The sequence below is a fragment of the Pongo pygmaeus genome, chromosome 12, assembly GCF_028885625.2.
Source record: "Pongo pygmaeus isolate AG05252 chromosome 12, NHGRI_mPonPyg2-v2.0_pri, whole genome shotgun sequence".
NCBI classification, from domain to species: domain Eukaryota; kingdom Metazoa; phylum Chordata; class Mammalia; order Primates; family Hominidae; genus Pongo; species Pongo pygmaeus.
The window spans coordinates 59,476,082-59,498,069 of NC_072385.2; the positions used below are offsets into that span (position 1 = coordinate 59,476,082).

Below are 21,988 nucleotides of genomic sequence, written 5' to 3' on the forward strand. Positions count from 1 at the left end.
TGAGTAATCCCAAACTCACAGTGGCTCCTTAGCTCTCAAAAGGGGGACAAGCTCAAGGAAACCTACTGATCGAGTCCATGCCAACGTGGGAGGAATATCTGTGGTTTCCTAGTAATGGCTGATACTCTACTGGACTCTCCTCTCCCCTGCCCCAAATACCCCAGCTCCCCTCCACCCCAGACAACCACAAGGAGAAGCTCAGTGCCCCCTTCTCTGCTTCCCACGCACCTGGGAACACTCTCTTCCCAGTCCCCTAGACACCAAGTCACACAGAGTAACAGCAGACGCCCGCCGGATTCCCAGTCATGATGTTGCATCAGCCCCCACCCTACCCAAAATATCCTCACCCCCACCACCTCCTCTCCTCTCCAGCCATCTCCATGGTGACAGCAGCATGACTAATGACATCCTATCAGCTTCAGACTCAGGAGCGCAATTCTCCCTCCCTCTTACGCCCCCCCACCCCCCCGCACACCGTCCCCCCCGGGATTTCTGCAGATTGGATGCAAACCAACAGTGCCAGGGACATTCTCGAGAGATTTCCAGAGGCAGGGGTGGGGAGTGGGTTGCATGTCTTAAAAAAAAAAAACAGTTCAACAAACCAAACCCCAACTGCACCCAAAACCATCCAGCTGAGAAAGCAAAAAGAATCCAAACAAAACCCACACAGGCCTGAGAATTCATTGGCCGCCCACACCCCCGCCGCCCCTCCCCCTCAGCTGCTGCTACACACACAGCGGGAGATTAAGGGATCACCAGAGGAGACCCTTTATTTTTATCCAATCCGGTCAAACACTTCACCACCACCACACACACGCACACACACGCACGCACACACACAAGGTACCTTGACAGCCGCTCCTTGTCCCCACGGCCCGGCTCCTTCACCAGCCTTTATTTCCACCTGCAAAAGAAGCCAGAGGGACGTGTGAGCCAGGCGGGTACCAGGAAGGCAGCAAAGTCCTCCTGCTACAGCCCCCAGCCCGGCCGGAGGGGAAGAAGGCGAACGGGAGGGGATACAGCCTGGGAAAGAAAGGCTATCAGGGACCATCTTCCTGCCTCCAGCTGCCGCCCGGATCACGGCAGACAGGCTCCTCCGCCTTCCAGTGTGTTTTTGTTTTCATTTCTCCTCTGAGAATCCCCCCGAGATCGGAGAGGACGGCGACCCCCGGCCCGCGTCCGCCCGGCCATCCCCGGCCCCGCGCGCTCTACCTCGGCCGGCCTCCTCTGGTGCATCGGCCGGCGGGCCTCCCATTATCCCCGCCGGAGGGAGCGCACGGAGGGAGGCACTGCAGAGGAGGCGGCGGCCAGCTGCCGGCTGCGCTCCCCTCCCCGCCGCGGGGCTGGTGTGCGAGGGGGCGGCGCGCTCGCCAGCCAATCCCCGCGGCCGGCCCTGCCCCCGCCTGGCGGACCTGCTCAGCCGGGAGGCGGGGGCGCCGCCGAGGGTGCTGCTGAGCCGCGCTGGCTGCTTCCCAGGCTCGCCGTGCCGCTCCCCGGCAGGCTGGGGCATCCCAGGGCACCCCCGGCCTCCTCCCGCGGAGACCCCGAAGGTAATACCCAGAAGGCGTCCTCTGCGCCTCCAGGATCAAAGATGACAGACTGCGCCTCCGGGTGGAGCGGAGCGGAGCGGAGCAGACACGGGGGGGGCGGGGGGGGTGGGGTGGGGGGGATTCCCGCTTCGCCACTCTCTAACCCCAGCATCATCCTGGCAGCAGCTAGGACGGCACTGGGCCCTGTCACAAGGGCATGAGGTGCAACAGCCCCTTCATCCTCAAAAAAGAAGAAAAAGCCCAGGCAGCACGAACCTTTACTCCATTCTGCAAATGAGGTGATAAAATAAGTGAAACAACTTACCCAAGGTGATGCAGCTAGGAAACAGCAGAGCCGGGACTCGGAGCCAGGTCTGTCGGCTCTGAAGACCATATACTCTTAACAGCTATGCAGCTCTCTGCTCCTCCCTGCTCCAGCGCCCACCTCAGAAAACAGGCTCCTCGGAGCCCACACCTCCTGTGTCAACCCTGCCCCCCTCCACACACACAAACACCCACACCTCACTCTAGGATCACCCCCCAGCCCCGCCAGAACATACCCATCCAAGACAGCCTCCCCACCAACACCCCACAATGGGTTCTCCACTCTTAGAGAGGCTACAGGAGGTAACCCCCAAGACCCCAAGGGTCCCCAGACCTCAGGGTTTCCCATCTCCTGGAAAGGCAGAGGAGGGGAGGTAGCTCAGACCCCAAGAGCTCTGGCCTTCCAGTTTCCAGACTCAGCCTTTGAAAGCCGCATCAGAAGACTGAAAGGAGGGCAGGATGAGAAAGAACAGAGAGGGGAGAGGCAGACCCTGCAATCCACTCCTAGATTTACTTCCTGGGCTACCCGGGGCACATCGTTCCCTACCCCAATCGTTCCCTACCCCAATCCCTCCCTGTAGCTGAGCACCCCAGAGCTTCTACCTCCCAGGAAGTGACTTCCACACACTTTGGTACCCACAAACTCCAGGCTCCATCACTACCTAACTGGTTGTAACTTACCTCTCGTAGCCTCTCTTTGCTCATCTTATAAAACTGAACTACAAATAGCAGCTACCTCATCCAGTTGTGAGGATTCACTGCAGGTGAATCAATTTCTGGAAGAGCTCACTGGGTGCTCCTTCTCATTCTCACAGATGAATAAGCTGAGGCCAGGGAGAATTGACTCACAGGATTAGTTAGGATATTTGAGAGCCCCTGACCCAGTGATTCGCTCTCCTACCCACTACACCACAGATGCCTAATTGCTGTCCCCTCCCCGGGGGCCCAAAGGGGGTACTCAGAACAGGATGAGCTGCCTTTGGAAAGACAGCAAAGCCGGCCTCCAGTGAGGAGACTCCAGGAGGCATCAGGGCCCACACCGGCCTCCCCGTGGGAACACAGGGCAGCCGTCCTGGGCTCCTCCCAGGGCAGGGAGGGAGGCAGGTGGCAAAGCATGACAAGGAACAGTGTCCTAAGCACGGCTCAGGTGGAACAATGGGTTTCTGTGCCCCTCAACTTTGACAATGACCAGGCCAAGTGGAGTCCCTCCTTTATCCTGGTCCCCAAAACCCCTGCCCTCACACCTACCCCCCCGTACAGTCTGCTGCTGGATAGGAGAGACAAACAATGCTTGGACAGTAACAACTAGTACGGTTGCTGCAGCGGCTGCCACAGTTTATCAAGCCCCTGCTACATGCCAGGCCCTGTGCCAACCACGTTGTAGCATCATCTCATTTGACTTACTCCACATACAACCTCATCTCTAACAGGGCAACGGAAGGACTTCGTGATGTTAACTTACTTGCCTGTCAACACAGCTGGTGAGTGATGGGCTGGAATTCAAATCTAGGTCCTTCTCTTTCCAATTCTCTAAGTTCTGTCTGTCTCTGCCAACCCCAGGGAGATACAAAGAAGACCGAGGTCACTTGAACCCAATCACTTCCCTTTAAGCTATGGATCTAGTAATGTTTTCATGCCTCAGAGACTTCCCGGTGCTGCTCCTTCTGCCTGGATCCCTCTCCACCTCCCCCGACCTGGCAAGCTAACGTGGTACAAGACTTAGTTTAAACATTGCCTCCCCCTGCCAGTTTCTCAGATCACCAAGCTCCCATGAGCATCATCTGCTCCTCCCGGGTCCTGACAGAGCAGTGTACTGCCTCTTCCAGGGCACCAGTCACAATGAAGTGCAGTTATTTATTTACACGGCAGTCCTCCCGCGTGGGCGGGGGCCCTGTCTTCCCTACTTTCCTAGGCTCTGCACAGAGCTGGAATGTGCTGAGCCAAGTTTCTACACAAGGAGGGTGGAGAGGCAGGGGGCTGGGCACTGAGATGTGGAGGCCCCTCTTCTGGTCAGCCTTCTCCCTGAGCCTCAGATCCTCAAGGATCTGAGAGACACCCGCTGTCCTGGGAGGGCAGGACCTGCCAGAACTGAACTGTGATGTACTCCCAGACTTGCTCAACCAGCACCTATCTTCCTCAGCAGCCTGAAGGAGCCACAGAGCAAAGTTCCCATCCCAACTCCTGGCTCCACTCATCTCCTGGTGGTAATTCAGCCCTACCCCAAACACAGGTCCCCACCCTGCCTTCCAGCAGCCCTCGGCTACACCAGAGAAGTAGCCCAGAGGAGGAGCCCATAGTCCCCTAGGCAGTCCATCTGCTCCCATCTCCATCTCACCCTGGCCTCATTCCCTCTTCTGAGACTCGTGGAATGCGGGGCTCAAGGGAGTCACAGAGGTGCATGCCAGGGCCACTCTGCCTCCAGCCGGTATGCTCTCCACTCCCTTCTTGATCCTCCTCCCATCTCTATCTGCCCCCTTTTCTAAATTTTGCATTTCACAGTGATCACTCACAGGTACTTGGAACCCCTCTGCATGGGGGCCAAGTGTCCCTCCCCTCCCCACCTTCCATCACAACCCCCAGACCCTACTGTGCTCCCAGCAGGAGGAATGGAGCCACAGCCCTCCCCACTGGAGAGATGAATGGATTTACTCACTTTCAGGACACACAAAATGCCCTAACACTGAGAACCTCAGGAACATGGATACCCACAGGTCAGATTCCACACAGATATTCAAAGACGAAGGAACACAGACACAACCAGACACATTCTTGGGGGAATTTACAAGAAATCAACCAAGCACCAACCCCATGTCAGGCCCCATAGAGCATGATATACTGTATCTTTCTTAACTCTCTAAACAAACCAATGAGACAGGAATATTTGTGCCCATTTTACAGACGAAGAATTGGGATACAGAGAGGCTAAGTATCTTGCCTTAAGGTCACACAGCCAGAAAATGAATGCACAGGGTTCTTGCCACCTCATCACTTGCAGCAGCACAGCCAAGGCTGCTCTGTGTTGCTCTATGATTTTCATATCCACCTACCTCTTCTAGAGCTGGTAGAGGGTAGAGGGAGACAGGCTTCTCATCCTCCCTCACCATGGCTGTGTCCTGAATGAGGTCACTCTTCACAGGGCTTTACTTCAAAGCTCTGTTTAAGCCCTGCTTCCTCCAGGAAGCCTTCTCTGATTATACCAGTCTTCTGCCAACCAACAGCGCTTCTAACATTTCTCATCTGACCCCTGCTACTGTTATCTGTCTCTCTGTGTGTCCTGCATTCCCAACCAGAATGACTGGAGTTGTGCCTCTCCAAAGCCCCTGCAGGGCTATGCCTACGTTCCACACACTGAAGGCACTTGGAATTGACTATGAGGGAAGTCTGTGACCTCCTTTTCTCTTCATCACACAAAGGATCCTGCCAAAAAAAAACCCAACACCCCCTCCACCTTCAGAGCCTATGTTTGAAGTCCCCGGTGTCCACGCATCAATTTCCACCCAAGTAATTGCCGCCCATCACACACACATCATCCCCTATATTTGAAACTCTTTGCGGTTGTCATGGGAACTGCCTTTGCCTTCATTCACTGATCAGGCCTCACAATTAGCTTTGGCAGCGGAAGTCTGTGTCAACGACAATCACAGGGAGGAGGAGGCTGAGGAGGAGGAGCAGCAGCAGCAGCAACAGAAGAAGAAAAGATGCTTCTCTCCTTGGAGATGCGGCAGAACCAGACTGAACCAAGGCACCCAGCAACACTGGAGGGAAACAAGTCGGAGCCAGCCAACAACTCCATCTTCGTGCTTCCTACCAGCAAACGGCATGCATCCAGGGCCTCCCAGGCTGATAGGTAGCAGGTGACACTCTGCCTATACCCTACATGCCCTTTGAGATGCTTGTGAAAAGGTCTTGTAGTCTGTGAACCTTGTCAGGGTCTCCTCGCCCCAAATTCAACAGCCTTGAACCACCAAATGTTCCAAGGACCTAAGCAAATAACAACGGACTGTATGATGCTGTTGAGAAGGTGGGGCACGAATGCTGAGCTAGAAACCCAGGGACAGCCCCAGCAGAAGACTTCCAAGAGGAGTTAACACAAAGCGTCTAACCTTCCACCTCTAGGATTCTCACGCGGTACCCAGCAATCTGTCCTCATCCTTCCACACCCCTGCCGCCAGCATCAAGTAGCATCTCTACACACTGCAAGATCAGGGAGGTGCTTCCCCCTCCTGGAAGTCCTTCTCCTCCTCATCTTTCACATGTCACTACACTCTCAAGACATGTTCCTTCCCTTCCTGGCTGGGCTCTATGGGCCCAAAGGTGACTAAGGCCAGTCTCTGCCCTCAAGGCATCCCTCCCTTTTAGCCCTATCAGAATGTACTGTAGTTATTTGTTTCCATGCTTGTCTCCCTCCCCAGACAACAAGATCATTAAGGACACACAGAGTTAATGTGCCTCCCTTTACCCACCGCTCAGACTCAGTATGGCACCCAGCAAACAGCTAGTCCCAGGCGAGGTTTGCTGAATGGGGCCAGGAGGGCCACCTGCCTGTCTACAGGTCAAAGCAGATGATGTCCTGCCTCGGGAAACTGAAGCAGCACCAGAGAGGGGCTGGCCACCTCCAGTACAAGGGACCTTGTAGATCCTGGGACCCAGGATACACCAGGAAGGTGTCTCTCTCTCCTTGTCCTCCTGGCACCAGCTCTTCTCCCACTGGCCCTCACAACCCCCTCTCCCCTCACTGCACCTCACCCCATCCTGTAGCATGAACATAGTACAGGCGGGACCCAACCGTCACAGTAAGAGTCTGCCGTCCCTCTCTCTTCTAGGGCTTCAGGATCATTCCCAGCATCATTAAGGGAACTGGGGCACACAGAGCTTACCTTAAACGGCAGATCAATCAATCAAAAAATAAGACAGGAAAGAGCCACCCATGTCCTCCCCACAAGAAAAACTCAGCAGTGGAGCAGACTCTAGTCTAATATTTTGTTACTTCTTTTTGACCCAGCATCTCTGTACTCCTTTCCTGAGACTTCCCCCACCCAGCAGTAATTAGGAGGGGCAGGAGGCATGGGGGACCCACAGTCTGGCCAATACCACCAAATAATTCCATCCAATGCAACTCCCCATCTATTCTGAGAATCTGGAATTGCTGCTCTAGCCGCAGTCAGAGATGCCTTATTTTGTCCACTAACACCCTCATTAGGTGTGGTAGAGGTAGGACACAACAGAGCTAGAATTCGTACCAGTCACAGCCAGCAGTGCAGGAATAGCCATCAACAGTGCCCCAGCTGCATGCTGGTGCTACCTGAAGCAAGCAGGCAACAAACCCCCATACCTGTGGCCACCTGAAGGCCAACCAGTTATCCCACAATGGGCTGCCGGCCTTCTTTTCGATCCCTCCCTCAGTGGTTAATAAAAACTTAGGTTATCAAGCCGGTCATGGTGGCTCACGCCTGTAATCCCAGCACTTTGGGAGGCTGAGGCAGGCAGATCACCTGAGGTCCAGGAGTTCAAGACCAGCCTGGCCAACATGGTGAAACCCTGTTTCTACTAAAAATACAAAAATTATTCAGGTGTGGTGGTGCATGCCTGTAATCCCAGCTACTCAGGAGGCTAAGGCACGAGAATCGCTCAAATCCAGGATTGGAGGTAGCAGTGAGCCAAGATCATGCCATTGCACTCCAACTTGGGGGACAGAGCAAGACTCTGTCTCAAAATTAAAAAAAAAAAAATCTTAGGTTATCAGATTTCCTATGCAAATGACAGGAGACAAGGCCACCAAGGGATTTGTCCACCCTGGGTGTGGCAACTGTCTGTGCAGTGCCTATGCCCTGCACAGACATAGGCAGAGGTCCACAGCAACTCTAAAGGGCTTTCCCAGAAATAGCCAGCCAGGTTGAACAGGGCTCAAAAGGAAGATGAAGGGGTCTCTTTCCTTTCCAATACCTCCTCTCTTCCTGAGCATCATCCCCTCATTCCAAAAAGGAGCTGTAAAGAAGTGAAGGGGAATGGAGTGGGAAATTAGTGACAACTCCTGAGACCCTGGACCTGGTCTTCCGGCCCGCCCAGTCACCACACTGCCTTTTCCAGAACAAGAAAACCCACAACAGAGAGGACAGCTCTGGCAGGACCAAGGAGATAAGTTTGGAGCTGGAAGTCAACATGAACACAGCTCAGTGGGGCTGCTGACCAAGACTGTAGGTGGGGAGGAGTCATTTTCCCCACTAGGGACCCACAGACAGCCTCTGGGTGGCGCATACCACCTCACTCCTGTCCCTGTGCTCTCCCATAGCAGACAAGTAAAGCATGGCTGTGCCTTGAAGGAGAAGCAGTGGACTGTGCAGTGGGTTAGAATCCGGGAAAGTACTGTCCAGAGATCTCACCACTTACCTTGGGGGTGGGGGCTGGGATCTCAAACCCTGAGAGCTGCTAATTCAGACAGCTATTTCCCCAACCTAAAAAGAGCCGTTGGTGAGGGTTCAGGGACCACACAGGGTCACTCTAAGGCTGGCTCCCAACACTGTCCTACAGAACCTCCTGTGATGGCAGAAATGCTGTTTGCACTGTCCAATACATGAGCCACAAGCCACTAGCCACATATGGCTAATAAGCATTTGAAAGTCGACTAGTATGACTGAGTCACTGAATTTAATCTTAACTAATTTAAATTTAAATAGCTACCTGTGGCCGATGGCAACTATATCAGATGGCTCAGGTAGGGCACGCTGCTTAAATCTGGGGAGGTCCTGAATACTCTTGACAATCTGCTAAAAACCACGGACCCTCTCCCCTGAGAAAACACACTCCTGCACATTCACATAACATTTGGCTGAAATTTTCAAAAACAGTTCACAGACCTTACCCCAACTGAGGTCTGAGATTAGGTCTAGGTCTAAGATTAAGTCTAAAAGTTGACCAAAATGCTGCAGTCTAAGATAGATGCCTCTCTTGCATGTAGTTGTCTAAAAAACATGAAAATAGGCTGGGAGCAGTGGCTCACGCCTATAATCTCAGCACTTTGGGAGGCCAAGATGGGCGGATCACCTGAGGTCAGGAGTTCAAGATCAGACTGGCCAACATGGTAAAACTCCGTCTCTACTAAAAATACAAAAATTAGCCAGACGTGGTGGTGTATGCCTGCAGTCCCAGCTACTTGGGAGGCTGAGGCAGGAGAATCACTTGAACCATGAGGCAGAGGTTGCAGTGAGCTGAGATCACGCCACTGTATTCCAGCCTGGGCAACAGAGCAAGACTCCATCAAAACAACAGACAAAAAAAAACAAACATGAAAATAGACCTGATAGGCCGGGCGCAGTGGCTCATGCCTGTAATCCCAGTGCTTTGGGAGGCCAAGGCGAGTGGATCACCTGAGGTCAGGAGTTCGAGACCAGCCTGGCCAACATGGTGAAACCCTGTCTCTACTAAAAATACAAAATAAGCCAGGCATGGTGACACGTGCCTGTAATCTCAGCTACCTGGGAGAGTGAGGCAGGAGAATTGCTCGAACCTGGGAGGCGGAGGTTGAGTGAGCTGAGATCACACCAGTGCACTCCAGCCCGGGGGACAGAGCGAGACTCCGTATCAAAAAAAAAAAAAAAAAAAAAAAGAAAGAAAAAAAAATAGACCTGATAATATATTTCACATAATCTTAGCAAGAGACCACCAAATGTGAATCTCCCTCCCAACCTTCCCGCAATCCAGAGGACATCCTCATAACTTCCCTGCTAGGCAGCACCCAGACTCATGCAGGCACTGGTCACACAGGACCTCTCAGGGCTAGTTCCTCAGTGCTGGAATAGTCCTAAATGCTAGACAATTCTTTTTTCTAATGTGGGTTCAGTCTGTCTAATAACTTTCACCCACTAATAAAACTCCTGCGTACTCCCTCCAGTGAGGGAACTGACCTCTTCTTCATACAAGCTTTGCCTGAGCCTGTGTTCCTCTGCTCATCAGCAGCTGAACAGCCCTGCTTCCTTCAACTGTCCTGCATGTGACCACTCTGACAGATTTCCAGACAGACTGTCAACATTCTTTTTTAGAGTTTCAGTTATTTCTACCTGCTAGGAAGCCAGAGTTCATACATTTCTTTTTTAAAACAAGTACAGGCTTTTGCATTTGCCCTGATTAAATCCCATTGAGTCTTACTGGGACTCACTGTACCTGACTGCCCCAACCTCCTTAGCCCCTTGTTCTATCATTGAACGTAATAACTGCATCATCACTGCCACCCACCTACCCACCACACCCACAGATCTGACTCGCCTACTACCTCATCTTGTGAAAAGGGCACACATCGATTCTGCTCCATAAGCTTCCAGATTGTTCCATGAGACCTAAGATTCTATGGACACACCCCTTCCTCTGCACAACCACCACCATCTACTACTGGGTCATGGAGCTCCAATCTCCTGAATCAGGCTGCTGAGCAGTAAACATCTTCTGAGAGCCCTTTCCTGACTGTTGTCAGAACAAATACACGAGTTCTCTGATAACTTTGTAGATCAGTTTTATTGATAGGTTTTACTGATAACTCACTAAACTACAAGGAAACAAATGCCAGAAGAACAAGCAGAAACATGCAGTAAATCTCAAGAGGTCCTTGTCTCCCCGGCTTAGAGGGTCAGGAAATGGGTTGGGTTATCCTCTTTACCCTTGCTGGCACTTGGAATTCTTTGCCTGTTCATCACAGCTTATTTGTCACTGCCCCCGCCCTCCACCCCACTCACTCCATGTCCCATGCCCTTCTGGTCATAGAAATGCTGTAGACAGCTCCTCAAACTTTCATGGACATACAAATCACCTGGGGATCTGGTTAAAGTGCAGATTTCAATTCAGCAGGTCTGGGGTAGGGCTGGACATTCTGCAGTTCTGTCAAACTTGCAGGTGATGCCAATGCTGCTGGTCCACTGAGCAGCAAGGTGGAAGTGAGGCTGTGGAACATGCAGGTGTCTCAGGACTCAGGTGAGCAATTTGCCATAGAAGAGTCCAGGTAGGTGCCCATCACCTCACAGTCTCTCATCTGCATCAGAGGGTTTCCATGCTAACTACATATTAGGTACACCTGAGAGCCCCAGACCAGTTTGGTCCACCCTGGATCAATTAAATCAGAATCCCTTGGGAGTGGGGCCCAGGCACCATGTTTTGCTACGTTTCCCAGGTGATCCCAATGTGGAACCCCTGATCTACATGGTTGACAGACTGAACAGGGCAGTCATATCAGTGCCCTCCCTCTAAGATGACTTTAAGTCAAAAACTGGACTTCTCATCTGTCTAATCCTCAGGAGCTGGGATTACAGGCACCCACCACCATGCCTGCCTAATTTTGTATTTTTAGTAGAGACGGGGTTTCTCCATGTAGGTCAGGCTGGTCTCAAATTCCTGACCTCAGGTGATCTGTCTGCCTTGGTCTCCCAAAGTGCCGGGATTACAGGCGTGAGCCACCGTGCCCGGCCAGAGTTTGCTTTTTAACAAGCAATTCTATCCCTCCAGCTAATTTTCATTTAGAATCTGTGGCTGTGGAGTTAAAAACTGCTTGCATTTGAAAGACGATATTCTAAAGACTACCCATAAAAACTGTAATTCACCAGGAGTTCAAGACCAGCTTGGGCAAAATAGCGAGACCCTGTCTCTATTGAAAAAAACAACAAGGGCCGGGCGTGGTGACTCATGCCTGTAATCCCAGCACTTTGGGAGGCCAAGGTGGGTGGATCACCTGAGGTCAGGAGTTCAACACCAGCCTGGCCAACATGGTGAAACCCCATCTCTACTAAAAATACAAACACTCCTCCCTGTCCAACCTTTCAGGCTTGACAAATGCTCAGATGCGGTCCCTTTCTCTAAAGATTCTCATCACTTCCACTTCTGTAGTCAATTCTCCCTTTGATGCTGAGACCAGCCTGCACACATTCCTCTCCACAGCCTCCATCTTCAGGAAGATAGAACTACCAGCAGGATGGGCAAGGATTCATCAGGTGTTCTGATATTGTTGAAAGATTCCCAATTCCAAGGTATCTTGACTCAAATCTGGCAGAGATCTGTTTCAAGCTGTAAATCCACTTGGCTGAGGGCTAGAAAGTATTCTCATCACATATATCTTTCCGTTTCTCTCATTTTCACCCATAATATTCTCAGTCATGCTTCCAAACTTATGCATACATTTTTCTATGCATTTTTTTTTAAGGGTCATTCTCCTACTCTAATAGTTATTTACTTCCCTCATCCATGGTCAACTTTTCAGTCAGGCCTAGGACCACAGTGACTCCTTGGTGTCTAGCCTCCTCCCCCAGCACAGAGGCTGGCAAACTCCTCCCTCCCTCTGCCTGGCTCTACAGTTCTGCCCCACAGTTCTTCTATGAGCAAGTGAGGTGAATGCCTTGAGATAAACGCTTAATTTGTATTGCATCTGGAGTCGTATGCAGGCTGGAGTGCAGTGGCTCAAATATTGCCCACTGTGGGCTCAGGCGATTCTCCCACCTCAGTCTTTCCAGGAGCTAGGACTACAGGCACATGCCACCATGCCTGGCTAATTTTTTTTTTTTTTTTTTTTAGCAATGGGGTCTTGCTACGTTGCCCAGCCTAGTCTCAAGTGATCATCCTGCCTCAGCCTCCCAAAGCTCTGGGATTACAGGAGTAAGCCACCATACCTAGCCCTTGTATTGCATCTTTACAGCTCGAAGACTAATGCACAGTTGTTTTTGCATAAAGACTCATCATTTTCTAGATGTTTAGGAATGTTTTGTCATCATGCATTGATTACCTACTATGTGCCAGACATTATGCATATTTTATCTCATTTAATCCTCATGACAACCCTACAAAGAAGGGTTACTCCCATCTTACAATTGAGAAAATGGACACAGAAGGGATGGAGCACTGGTTGCCCAAGAGAGCAAGGGCACAGCACTTACTCTGGGTTCTCAGCCCTATCTACTGTGCTTCCTTACTCACCAAACCATACTTTTCTAATCAGTCATCTTCATTCTACTACCAAGCCACCACTCAGGTAAAAAGAATATGAAATCAAACAGCCTCCTCTAAAGTCTTCCTGGAACTAGGAAGGAAGACCACAGCTACTACCAACCTGCCCCAGCCTCACATTAGGACCCAGAGAAGTAGTCACCTCCCCCTAGGGCAGGAAGGCCCATCCCTGGGGGACCTGTCTCTAGTCCTAAAATGCTGAACTTCTTTTCTGGGGGATTCCCCTGCACCCTTCTCCCCACCCACAAAGCCCAGAGAAAAAGAGTGAGGAGCAGGGAAAGAAGATGGAAAACCCAAGATAATCTCCTCCTTACAGGATGATATAAAGTAACTGCAGGCAGACAATTCAAAGGAAGCCCCAAAGTCAGCTACGAGAGATGGAGACAGAAGGGAAGTAAGGAAGAGTGCCCAGAGGAGCACAGCACTCTCACCTCTAGAGCAGAGGAAGCGCCATGCAGCAGGAATGCAGGTAGATGGTCTGATGTCCGAGAGGCTCCTAGGATACTGTGTCCCGCCCCACCTGAACAGTCACAGCCAAAACGACCTCCCCAATCCCGGGACATGTTCCCTCTACCACACGGCTGCTAAGATCTAATGGTTATGGTCCCAGCAGTCCCCAGCATCTGCTAAATACTGGGCTGGTCTTGGGGTCTCATCCACTCTGGCAGTCTCTCAGGAACATCTCAGCTTTTCAATTAATTATGCCACAGATATGCCCGTTAAATGTGGTATACCCTAGACAGTGACTCTCCGGCATTCAGCCTTCGTGGACCAAAAAAAAAAAAAAAACAAATTTTTTTTTTTTTTTTCAGAGAGAGGCACTGGTTACCATTTTGTATTTTACCAAGCAAAGACTTAGGAAAAAAAAAAAAAAAAAGGTCTAATTTCTATCACAGCTTCACTTCATAAAGCACATTTTAAGAAAGTGTATTTTAAACATCGAGAAGTAGAAAGGACCTATCCTTAGAAAAAAAGTACTGCTCTTTGAGTCACAGAAAGTTAGCTTTATGAAAAAACTCATTCCACTGTCCCCTTTTGTTTCTCTAGAAACAGAGAACTCCACTGATCCACAGATCAGCATGTAGACCCTCTGTCCTCGGACACCCAAGGCTGTCCAGCCTCACCTTACCTGACCCTGGGGTTTAGAGAGGCCGTTGGCCATGGCAAGGTCAACAGGGATGCAGACATCTCTCAGCAGGGTTGTCTCTAAGCCTCAGCCACCCCAGATCCATGATATCTTAACCAAGACCACCCGGCAGCCTGGGCCGACAGCTTACACACAGGATGACAAGGCCCTGGCCTCACTCCCAGACCCTTTCACTCAGGTATGTTCTGTTGTTGCCAAAAGCAGCACTTCAACTTAGTTCACAAGGGCCACTGCTTCCAAAAACATCTAGCCCAAGAAGCTCAGCATCCTCATCCCTCCCGTTTAATTATGGGAGGAACCGAGTAAGATAATGGGGGCTGGGGAAGAAAAGGAATGCTAGAAGGAAAGGCGCAAAGGAATCAAGCTTTGCAAAGTAGACTCAGCAGCTCCTCCCTACACCAAAGCACCAGCTCTTACATCCAGAAGTAAAGCCTCTCCCGCTTCATAACACCCTGCTTTCAGTAGCGACCCATGGGGCACTGGGCCAGCAGGACGATAACTACCCCCAACACCAGCAACAGAGAAGTCTCCCAGGCTGGGGCTGGGGGCTGCATATGTGATCGAGATGTCTGCTTTAACCAGAAACAGGGGAAACAGGGCCCCCAGTCTGCAGTCCCTGGGTCAGGACATACAGCTTCCACAGGGCACGGACAAGACAAGGTGAGAAGGGGCAGAAATGTCCAGCAACCCCACGTCCCTGTCCTCAACACTTGAATCTTTCTTCCTAGCCACGGGACCAGCCCCACCAGCTCGCTGTGCGGCTCTGCACTCAGCGGTCAGGGAAACCCTGAGCACGAGCTGCCAGCCCAACGCAGCCACAGGGACCCGAGTCCTCAGAAGCAAGCAGCTCCCAGCCCAGCTGGAAGAGGCTTTGAAAGCCATCAAGTACAACTCCTCCACTTCCCCCAAGGAAAAGACAGGCCCAGAGAGGGGGCCCGAGTTGTCTGGGCCCTTGGACAAATGAATGGCAGAGCCAGGGGGAGCTCGAAGACAGCGCAGGCCTCCGTCTCTGTCCAGCGCCAGTTCCACTGCCTGAAGCGACCTCAGCGGCTACACCGCTCCTCCTAAGCTGCTCAACTTCGCTCGGCCCTACTTCTGCCAACTCTCTGCTGTCGCGGCTGTCACCAACCTCAAGCCGGCAGTCCGCCACTATAATGGGAGGGAAAGACGGCCAATGCAAGGTCATGGTTTCTCCCTTTCCTTCCCACCCTGCCTGCTCTCATCCCAAATCTCCTTCCCTCCTCCACCCTACTACTCCAGATAAAGGGAGTACACCTCCCTGGGGTTCACAGTGTCTCGAAAGCATGTCATCCATTCATGCAATTAGAATCTGAGTGCCTACCACCTGCCAAGGAATTGTGCCAGGTCCTGAGAACACAGAAATAAAGTTTTTGACTGCAAGAAGAACTAAGATAGGGGAACCCAAAACATCAGTTTGTCACTAGGTTCCCAAACGGTTTCAACCGGCTCTCTGGCCATCTGAGAAAAACGATGAAAGAAACATCCCACTCCATGAGGGCATCATAAAACCACCCTGTCAATCCAAAACTTTGTCTCCAAATCCATCAGCCTCCATCCCTTATCTTACACCCTCACTGCCCAAGTCATCCAAGCATTAGCATGAGATTGAAATACAACATCTGAGGCTTCAAGCAGCAGGACAAGAAACTTCTAGAGGTAAAGGTAGACATCACAGTCCCGCATCAAATGCAAACATCAGAGATGAGGGTGCTAGCTCAGATCCCCCTTCTACCCAGTTACTCTCATACAAATTGTCAGCCCTGCAACGGAGTCCAAACATGTCAGTTACACTCCTACTTAAGAGCTGGACCAAGAGGATCAGAAATGAGAGAATGGACTCAACTGGACGAGCCTTGCTTGAACAAGACCCCCGTGATCACCGTGCCCTCGAGGAAGGAACAGGGTAGCCCAGGAAGGGCCGGCTTACCTCCTTGAGAAGCCCTACTTTTTTCTTCAGCACCTCACATTTTCGCAGTTTGCAGATCTGGTGCGTGCGGCGGTTGGTACAGCTAGTGCAAGCGCCACAGTTTTCCAGCCGCCGGCAGGGCTCACACGTACCACACCGTTTCCGTTTCTTTCGACCATCTCCACCCCCTCGGAATTGGGACTCACTCCCAGCCATGGAGAGCCCAGGCCCCGGGAAGCCCCCTACCATCACCTGGCCCTGAGGGAAGTCATAAAGGCCTGGCAGGTCCGGCTGGACGGCCAGGGGCACCTGAAACTGGCTCATAATGCTGCCAGAGGTGGGGGCATAGGTGCTGGGGCAGAACCACAGTCCAGTTTCCTGCCACCTCCAAAGGCCACCAACAGGTCCTTCTCGCCTAGAACAGTCAAGAGTCTACAAGGGTGAAGGCAAGTGGCTTCAGTCTTGTGGATGGATGCCTCTTCTCAACCCCTCTTCACCTCCTCTGCAGCAGTCTGATCGGGCTCCGTAGGGGGCCACTCTCCCACCTGCTGGGGCCCAGGATCTGGGGGAGGACACCAGCAGCAGCCCTCTGAAAAGGGATCATCTTGGCCCGGTGGGTTCTTCACCCTCACCCACCCTGGACCCAGGCATGAGTTGAGCAGGTAGGGGTGTGGTGGGGGCAGAGCTGAGTGAGCAGTTTCTCCTGGTATTTTTCCTCCAGGGTCTGGACGCTGGAGAAGGCAGTGCTGCCTGAAAAAGACAGAAAGGGGAAGCGCATCACTCGGGGCTCAGGGACAACTTTCACGTGTCACTTCTTCCTGCTTCTGGGAAGAGAAAATGGGGGAAGAGATGGGGCTTGCTCAAATGAGGTCCTGCCCAGAACCTCAGGCAGGACGCACCCAGCACCCGCTCCCTGTCTGAGGGAGGGGGCCTCGGGCCTGAGGGCTGCTGGGGGCCCTGGATTCAAGGCGGTGATCAAGGTGAGATTTCTAAGAAAGTTGCCCTCTTCCCCACCCCCACGGGCTGGTGAGAGTTTCACCAAAATTCCCCCACACGCCCTGGCTGGAGGCCGCCCGGCCCTCCCTCAGGGAGCTGAGCTTTCAAAATAAAGTTTGCTGAGAGCCTCGCTCGGTGGGACTGCCCCGGCGCCCCCGGCACGGAAGCGGCCTGGAGGTGGGGGCGCGCCCGGGGCAGCCCGCGCTCGCCGCGCCCGCCGCCGGAGCGCAGCCCGCCAGCCCGACTGGTGAGGGCGGCCCGCGCCGCCGAGGGGCGCGGGGAGGGGGGCGCGCTCGAGCCGCGGGCCGGGCCGCGCGCGCGCCGCCGCTCGGGCTCCTTTGTTCTGGGGCCTCCGCCACTCGGCTCCGGCGGCTTCGCAGCCCCCGCCCCCGCCCCGCCACCCCGCCCGGCTCAGCCGCACAGCGCCCCGCAGCACCCCAGTCCGGCCCCCCGCACCGGAGGAGCGGCCCCCCGCCGGCTCCGGGCCGTCCCCTCCCCCTCCCCCGGGCCGGGCCGGGCCCCCCGCGCCTCCCGCCGCCCCTCCCCCACTCCGGAGCCGGAAAGGCACCGACTGCACCGACCTGCCCGCCGCCTCCGGGGCGGAGCGCACAAAGGGGCAAAGTTTCCCGGCCCGCGCCGCCGCCGCCACCACCGTCGCGGCCGCCGCCGCCGCCGCCTGGGGCGCCCGCCTCCCGGAGCGCCCGGCCCGACCGAGCTCGGCGCGCGGAGCCCCCCGCCCGGGCCGAGGAGGGGACGGCGCAGGAGGAAGGAAGAGGCAGCGGCGGCCGCGGCGGCAGCAGCAGCAGCAATGAAGGCGTCCGCGGGACTCCCCGCCCCCCGCGCACCGCGGCACGTGCTCGCCCGGGGACTCCCCCGCCCGGGAGGGCGCACACGTGCGGCCCCGCCGAGCCCCGCCGGCCCGGCCGGGCCCCGGACCGGACGAGAGGGGGGTGGTTCCCGCGGAGGGGAGGGGTCGGGCGGGCGGCCTGCGAGCGGCTTGGGGCCGGCTCCGGCCCGGCAGCCGCTTCTCTGCACCTGCAGTGGCTCCCACCCACGCGGTCGGCCCTCCCGGGACGCGGCCGCCCCCTTCGGGCTGGCCACCCTCGCCCTCCGGCGTGGATGCAGCCGGGGCCGGCGAGGCGGGGTGGGGCACGCGGACCTTCCAGCCTAGGCCCTTGGCCGAGCCGCGCTCGGTGTCCCCACTTCCTGCCACTCCCTGCGGGCCAGATCGGTCCGGGACGGCCCCGGCGCCCCCGGGAGGCCTGAGCGCCAGGCCCGACTGACCCCCCTGTCCCAGCTGCCGCTGGCTCATTCCGAGGCAGGACAATGGGGGACATCGCGCGTTTGCGTACCGAGTCAGCCTGGCCGGCAAGAAGGGGTTGCTCGGGGGCAGAGGCTAAGGGCACCCTCGCAGGGGTCACCGCCGAATGCCCTGTCCAGGTGGACCCCAAGGCCCTGCCATCGCCAGCCTCCCCCGCGCCGCGCTCGGCTCTTTCGCGTCGAAAACAAAGACTAATCCGATACCCCCGCCCTGCCTCCCAGAGGAGGGGGAACGGGCGCGTCGCGGAGGGTAACTGAGGAGGACAGCGTTCAGGAGGGGCTCGGACAGCCTCGATGGGGCCGTGGGGCGACTAAGCCCTAAAACCCGGCGCAGACACTTTGAAGAGTCACCCTGGGCTGTGTTCCAGGCAGGGGGTAAGGGGCAGGGCTCAGGAATATTTCCAAGTTGCCAAACTGCCCGTTCTCTCTGCTGCTTTTTTCCCTCACCTGTTGTGCAGGCCAAGTTGAAATTCCAGGTTAGATTAATTCAGCCCCACCCATCTGGCCTGACTGCCAGGCTAGTGCCTGCAACTGCCTTCCACCTACCTGGGTTGCAGGGGAGCAGGGTGGGTCTCTGACACACACGCGCACATACACACTCGGGCGAGTCCTGGCAGAAACAGCCACAGGACGGACTGGCCTGACCAGTTTGGGCGGTGCTCACGGAGCCAGGTACCTGGCAGGCGTCGCCGCCGGCTGCAGCTAACAACTCAGCCAGAACTGGAAAAAGAGCATTCGGCCGGCTATTTAGAAAGAAAGAAAAAAAAGTAACTGATCTGAAGTAGCGCTGTCCAGAAAGCCCTAGGCGGTAAAGCAGCCCGGGTTCTGTCTGGAACTTCCCTCTGATTTTGACAGCCTACTCCAGGGTCCAGGTTGTCAGCGAGGGAGTGGGTGGGGGTGAACACGGCTGCAATATCCACTTCCTACCATGGCCTTTGGGAGGACTGAAGAGTTTCTGTTCAGGATAGTAAGACTAGAACCGAGACGAAAAACCAAGAGAGTGTAATTTTCAAACAGGGGAACAGGTTGTAGACTCGTAATTATTTTTAATGTAATATATTTTTAATAAGCAACTTTATTAATAAAAAATGTGTATAAAGAAAACGTGGAAACTCCAGATACTAGAGGGGAAAAATCACCAAATTACAACCATATTTAACCATTTGCTATATTTCCTTGTAGCCTTTCCTATTTGTGGATGTATTCACACTGATTATACAATTTTCCATCCTCTTTTAACTTAACATTGTACCATAGGCATTTGCCTGTTTGGTATACAGTTTTCAGAAAGTGTGACAGTGAGGTGAAGAAGATGGCTCAGGAGCCAGAGAACTCTGGCTTCCAAACCTGAATCTGCCACTTGGTAACAGTGTGACCTTGGACTAGGCACTCCATCTTCAAGGGAATCCAAGTAAAGGACTTAATATACAGCTCAGTGAATGACAACAACTAATATTGTTTAATCCATATGACAACCTTGTGAGGTAGGTACTATCATCAAACCCATTTTATGGATAAGAAAACAGATTAAATAACTTGCCCAAGATCACTCAGCTAGTAAGTTGTGGACTTTCAGAGGAGCCCAGCAGCCATCCTGTTGTATTCTGTCTGGGTAAATGGCACCAGCAAGTTACTGTGTCATTTACCCTTCGCCAGCAATCTATGAGAGGGTCATTTCATAAAGCCCTCTCATTTAGGTAACTGGGTGAATGCTGGTGCCATTCACTGTGACAAAATGCAGAAGGAAGGATGCCTGGGGATGGAGACATTCGTGTGAAAGTGAGTGTGCAACTGAGGGGGTGAGGCCTGGGCTTGAGATTTGGGCCCCATCAGTGAGCAGACAGAGAGGCCTCAGGTGTGGAGGAGCTCATTCGGGGTGGATATGGAGAGTGAGAGGAAAAAGGCTGCCAGGACAGAGCCCCAGGGAATACCAGCCCATGAGGGACAGGAGCTGAGAAGGGGCCGCCAGAGAGGTTGGAGGGAACCCAGCCAGGCTAGAGAGCTGCCTGTCATATCTTCCCGGCCTCTGGAACCTTACACTTCGGCAGTCCTGTTGCTCATTCCTTCTGCCTGGGGAAAACCCTTCCCACCCCACCCCTTCTCAGCTACCCCTTGTACCTGCCAAATTCCCACTCATCCTGCAAGTCATAAGTGCCAGTTCCATGAAACCTTCTCCAGCTGCTCAGATGATTCCAGAGCCCCACCCACTCTCCCTCCACAGAAGTTTGACTCTCCCTGCCTAGGAACAGTTATCTCATCGGTGCTGGGCACTGGAATGGTTTGCATTTCCTTGGCAGTTACTACAAACTCCTGGAAGCCTAGCACGCTGTCTTTCACCTCATAACCCTAGACCTAGCAACCAGCCACTGTGTTGAATGAAGAGATGAGGTGAGTAGAACCTGATGAATGACAGACCCCAGTAGCACTGAAGACCCATAGGCTTCTTTCCTGCTTGCTTTACGACTTGCACAAACTGATCAGGGGCGCCCAAGATAAAATAGCTTAAACTCCTCAGGTCCTGCCTTCTGGTTCTCCAGCCTCCTGGGCTGCTGCGGCTATTCCCATTCACACTGCGCTCAGGGCAGGAGAGCAGCGGGGGTGGGCGTAGGGATAGGGCGAGCCCCTCCTGGGGCTGCATTAGCCTAGACGCAGTGGTTCCTCCAAGAGAGCCCCGGCACCAGCAGCATCACCATCTCCTGGGAACTGGCTAGAAATGCAAGCTCTGGGCCCCATCCTAACCCCACTGAATCAGAAACTCTAGGGGCGGGCCCAGCAATCTGTTTTAATTAGCCCGTCAGGTGATGTCAAGTTAGAGCAGCACTGGACTACAGCAAGCGGGGGAGAAGCAAGTTCAGCACCCAGGCGGAGACCGCGATTAGGCCCCCGAGGCGCTTAGAGCAGACAGAGGGAGAGAGGCTCCTTTTAGGAGCGGGTTTGGCGGGCGCCACCCCAAGCGGCCAAGGGCGGAGCCTCTTTTAGGCGACTGCTCCCGCGAGGTCAGAGCCGGGCTGTGCTGCTGCCCCCGGGACTAGAAAGGGAAATCTCCTTGCTAGAGGAGGAAGCCCTAAGAACTCAAGGGAGATAGGGGTAGCAGGGGCATTTCCCTGGATGCCTGGAGCATGGAGGGTGCGAAATAAGGAAGCTTTCCTACCCCGTTGATGAGCTGAAGTTGATTCCGCACGGGGAAGGAAAGGGACAGGAAGCATAATTGGATGTGCAAGCCTGTGGTTCTTCAGGAAGTTAACACGTGGAACTAACACTGTTGGATGCTGCTGAACTCTCAGATGATTGATGTGACTAACCTCCTCTGAGGTACTTGACCTCTCTCCTCTTCAGCTAATAAGTAATTTGTCCTTATTTAAGAATGAGATTTGTGTATGGGGACATTTTGCAGAAATGTAAATTCATCCCGATATCCATACCTGGGCTTGGTTTTAAAGACTGAAGGTATTGGGACGTTTATTTGATTTTGGATGTGTTACTTCTTTGGTCATGTATTGGCTAAAAATATTATCAACTAATATTTGCATAGGTCTTTCCCTTTTCAAAGCACTTCCACACATTATCCTTCTGTCTGCACAGAGTGGCAAATACAACAAATGTGCAAATGTTAACTTTCCTTATCTATGACATAGTTTTTATTATCATCACCATTTTACAGATAAGAGAACTGGCGCTCAGTGAGGTAATTTGTCCAAGGTCATTCACTACTACATGTCAGAATCCAGGACCTAAAATCCAGGACCTCTGAAATTAGCCCACGAATGCTAG

General features: G+C 53.6%; 1 protein-coding gene across 7 annotated transcripts in view; it reads right to left on the reverse strand.

Moving 5' to 3' along the window:
• Positions 1–18,878, reverse strand: part of TET3 (tet methylcytosine dioxygenase 3) — a 121,247-nt gene extending 102,369 nt beyond the window's left edge. Inside the window, exons 1-3 of one of the 7 annotated variants that reach the window (XM_063649340.1) lie at positions 18,764–18,878; positions 15,923–16,651; positions 848–904 (exon numbers count right to left, since the gene is read on the reverse strand). In XM_063649340.1, the coding sequence (XP_063505410.1) occupies positions 848–904; positions 15,923–16,225 (360 nt within the window). In that variant the 5' untranslated portion in view covers positions 16,226–16,651; positions 18,764–18,878. Of the gene's footprint in view, positions 1–847; positions 905–1,212; positions 1,323–15,922; positions 16,652–17,478; positions 17,697–18,056; positions 18,179–18,249; positions 18,407–18,763 lie in introns of those variants that run through there. The other 6 variants (XM_063649339.1, XM_063649338.1, XM_054473700.2 and 3 more) reach the window with 6 other exon arrangements.
• Positions 18,879–21,988: the final 3,110 nt, after the last annotated feature.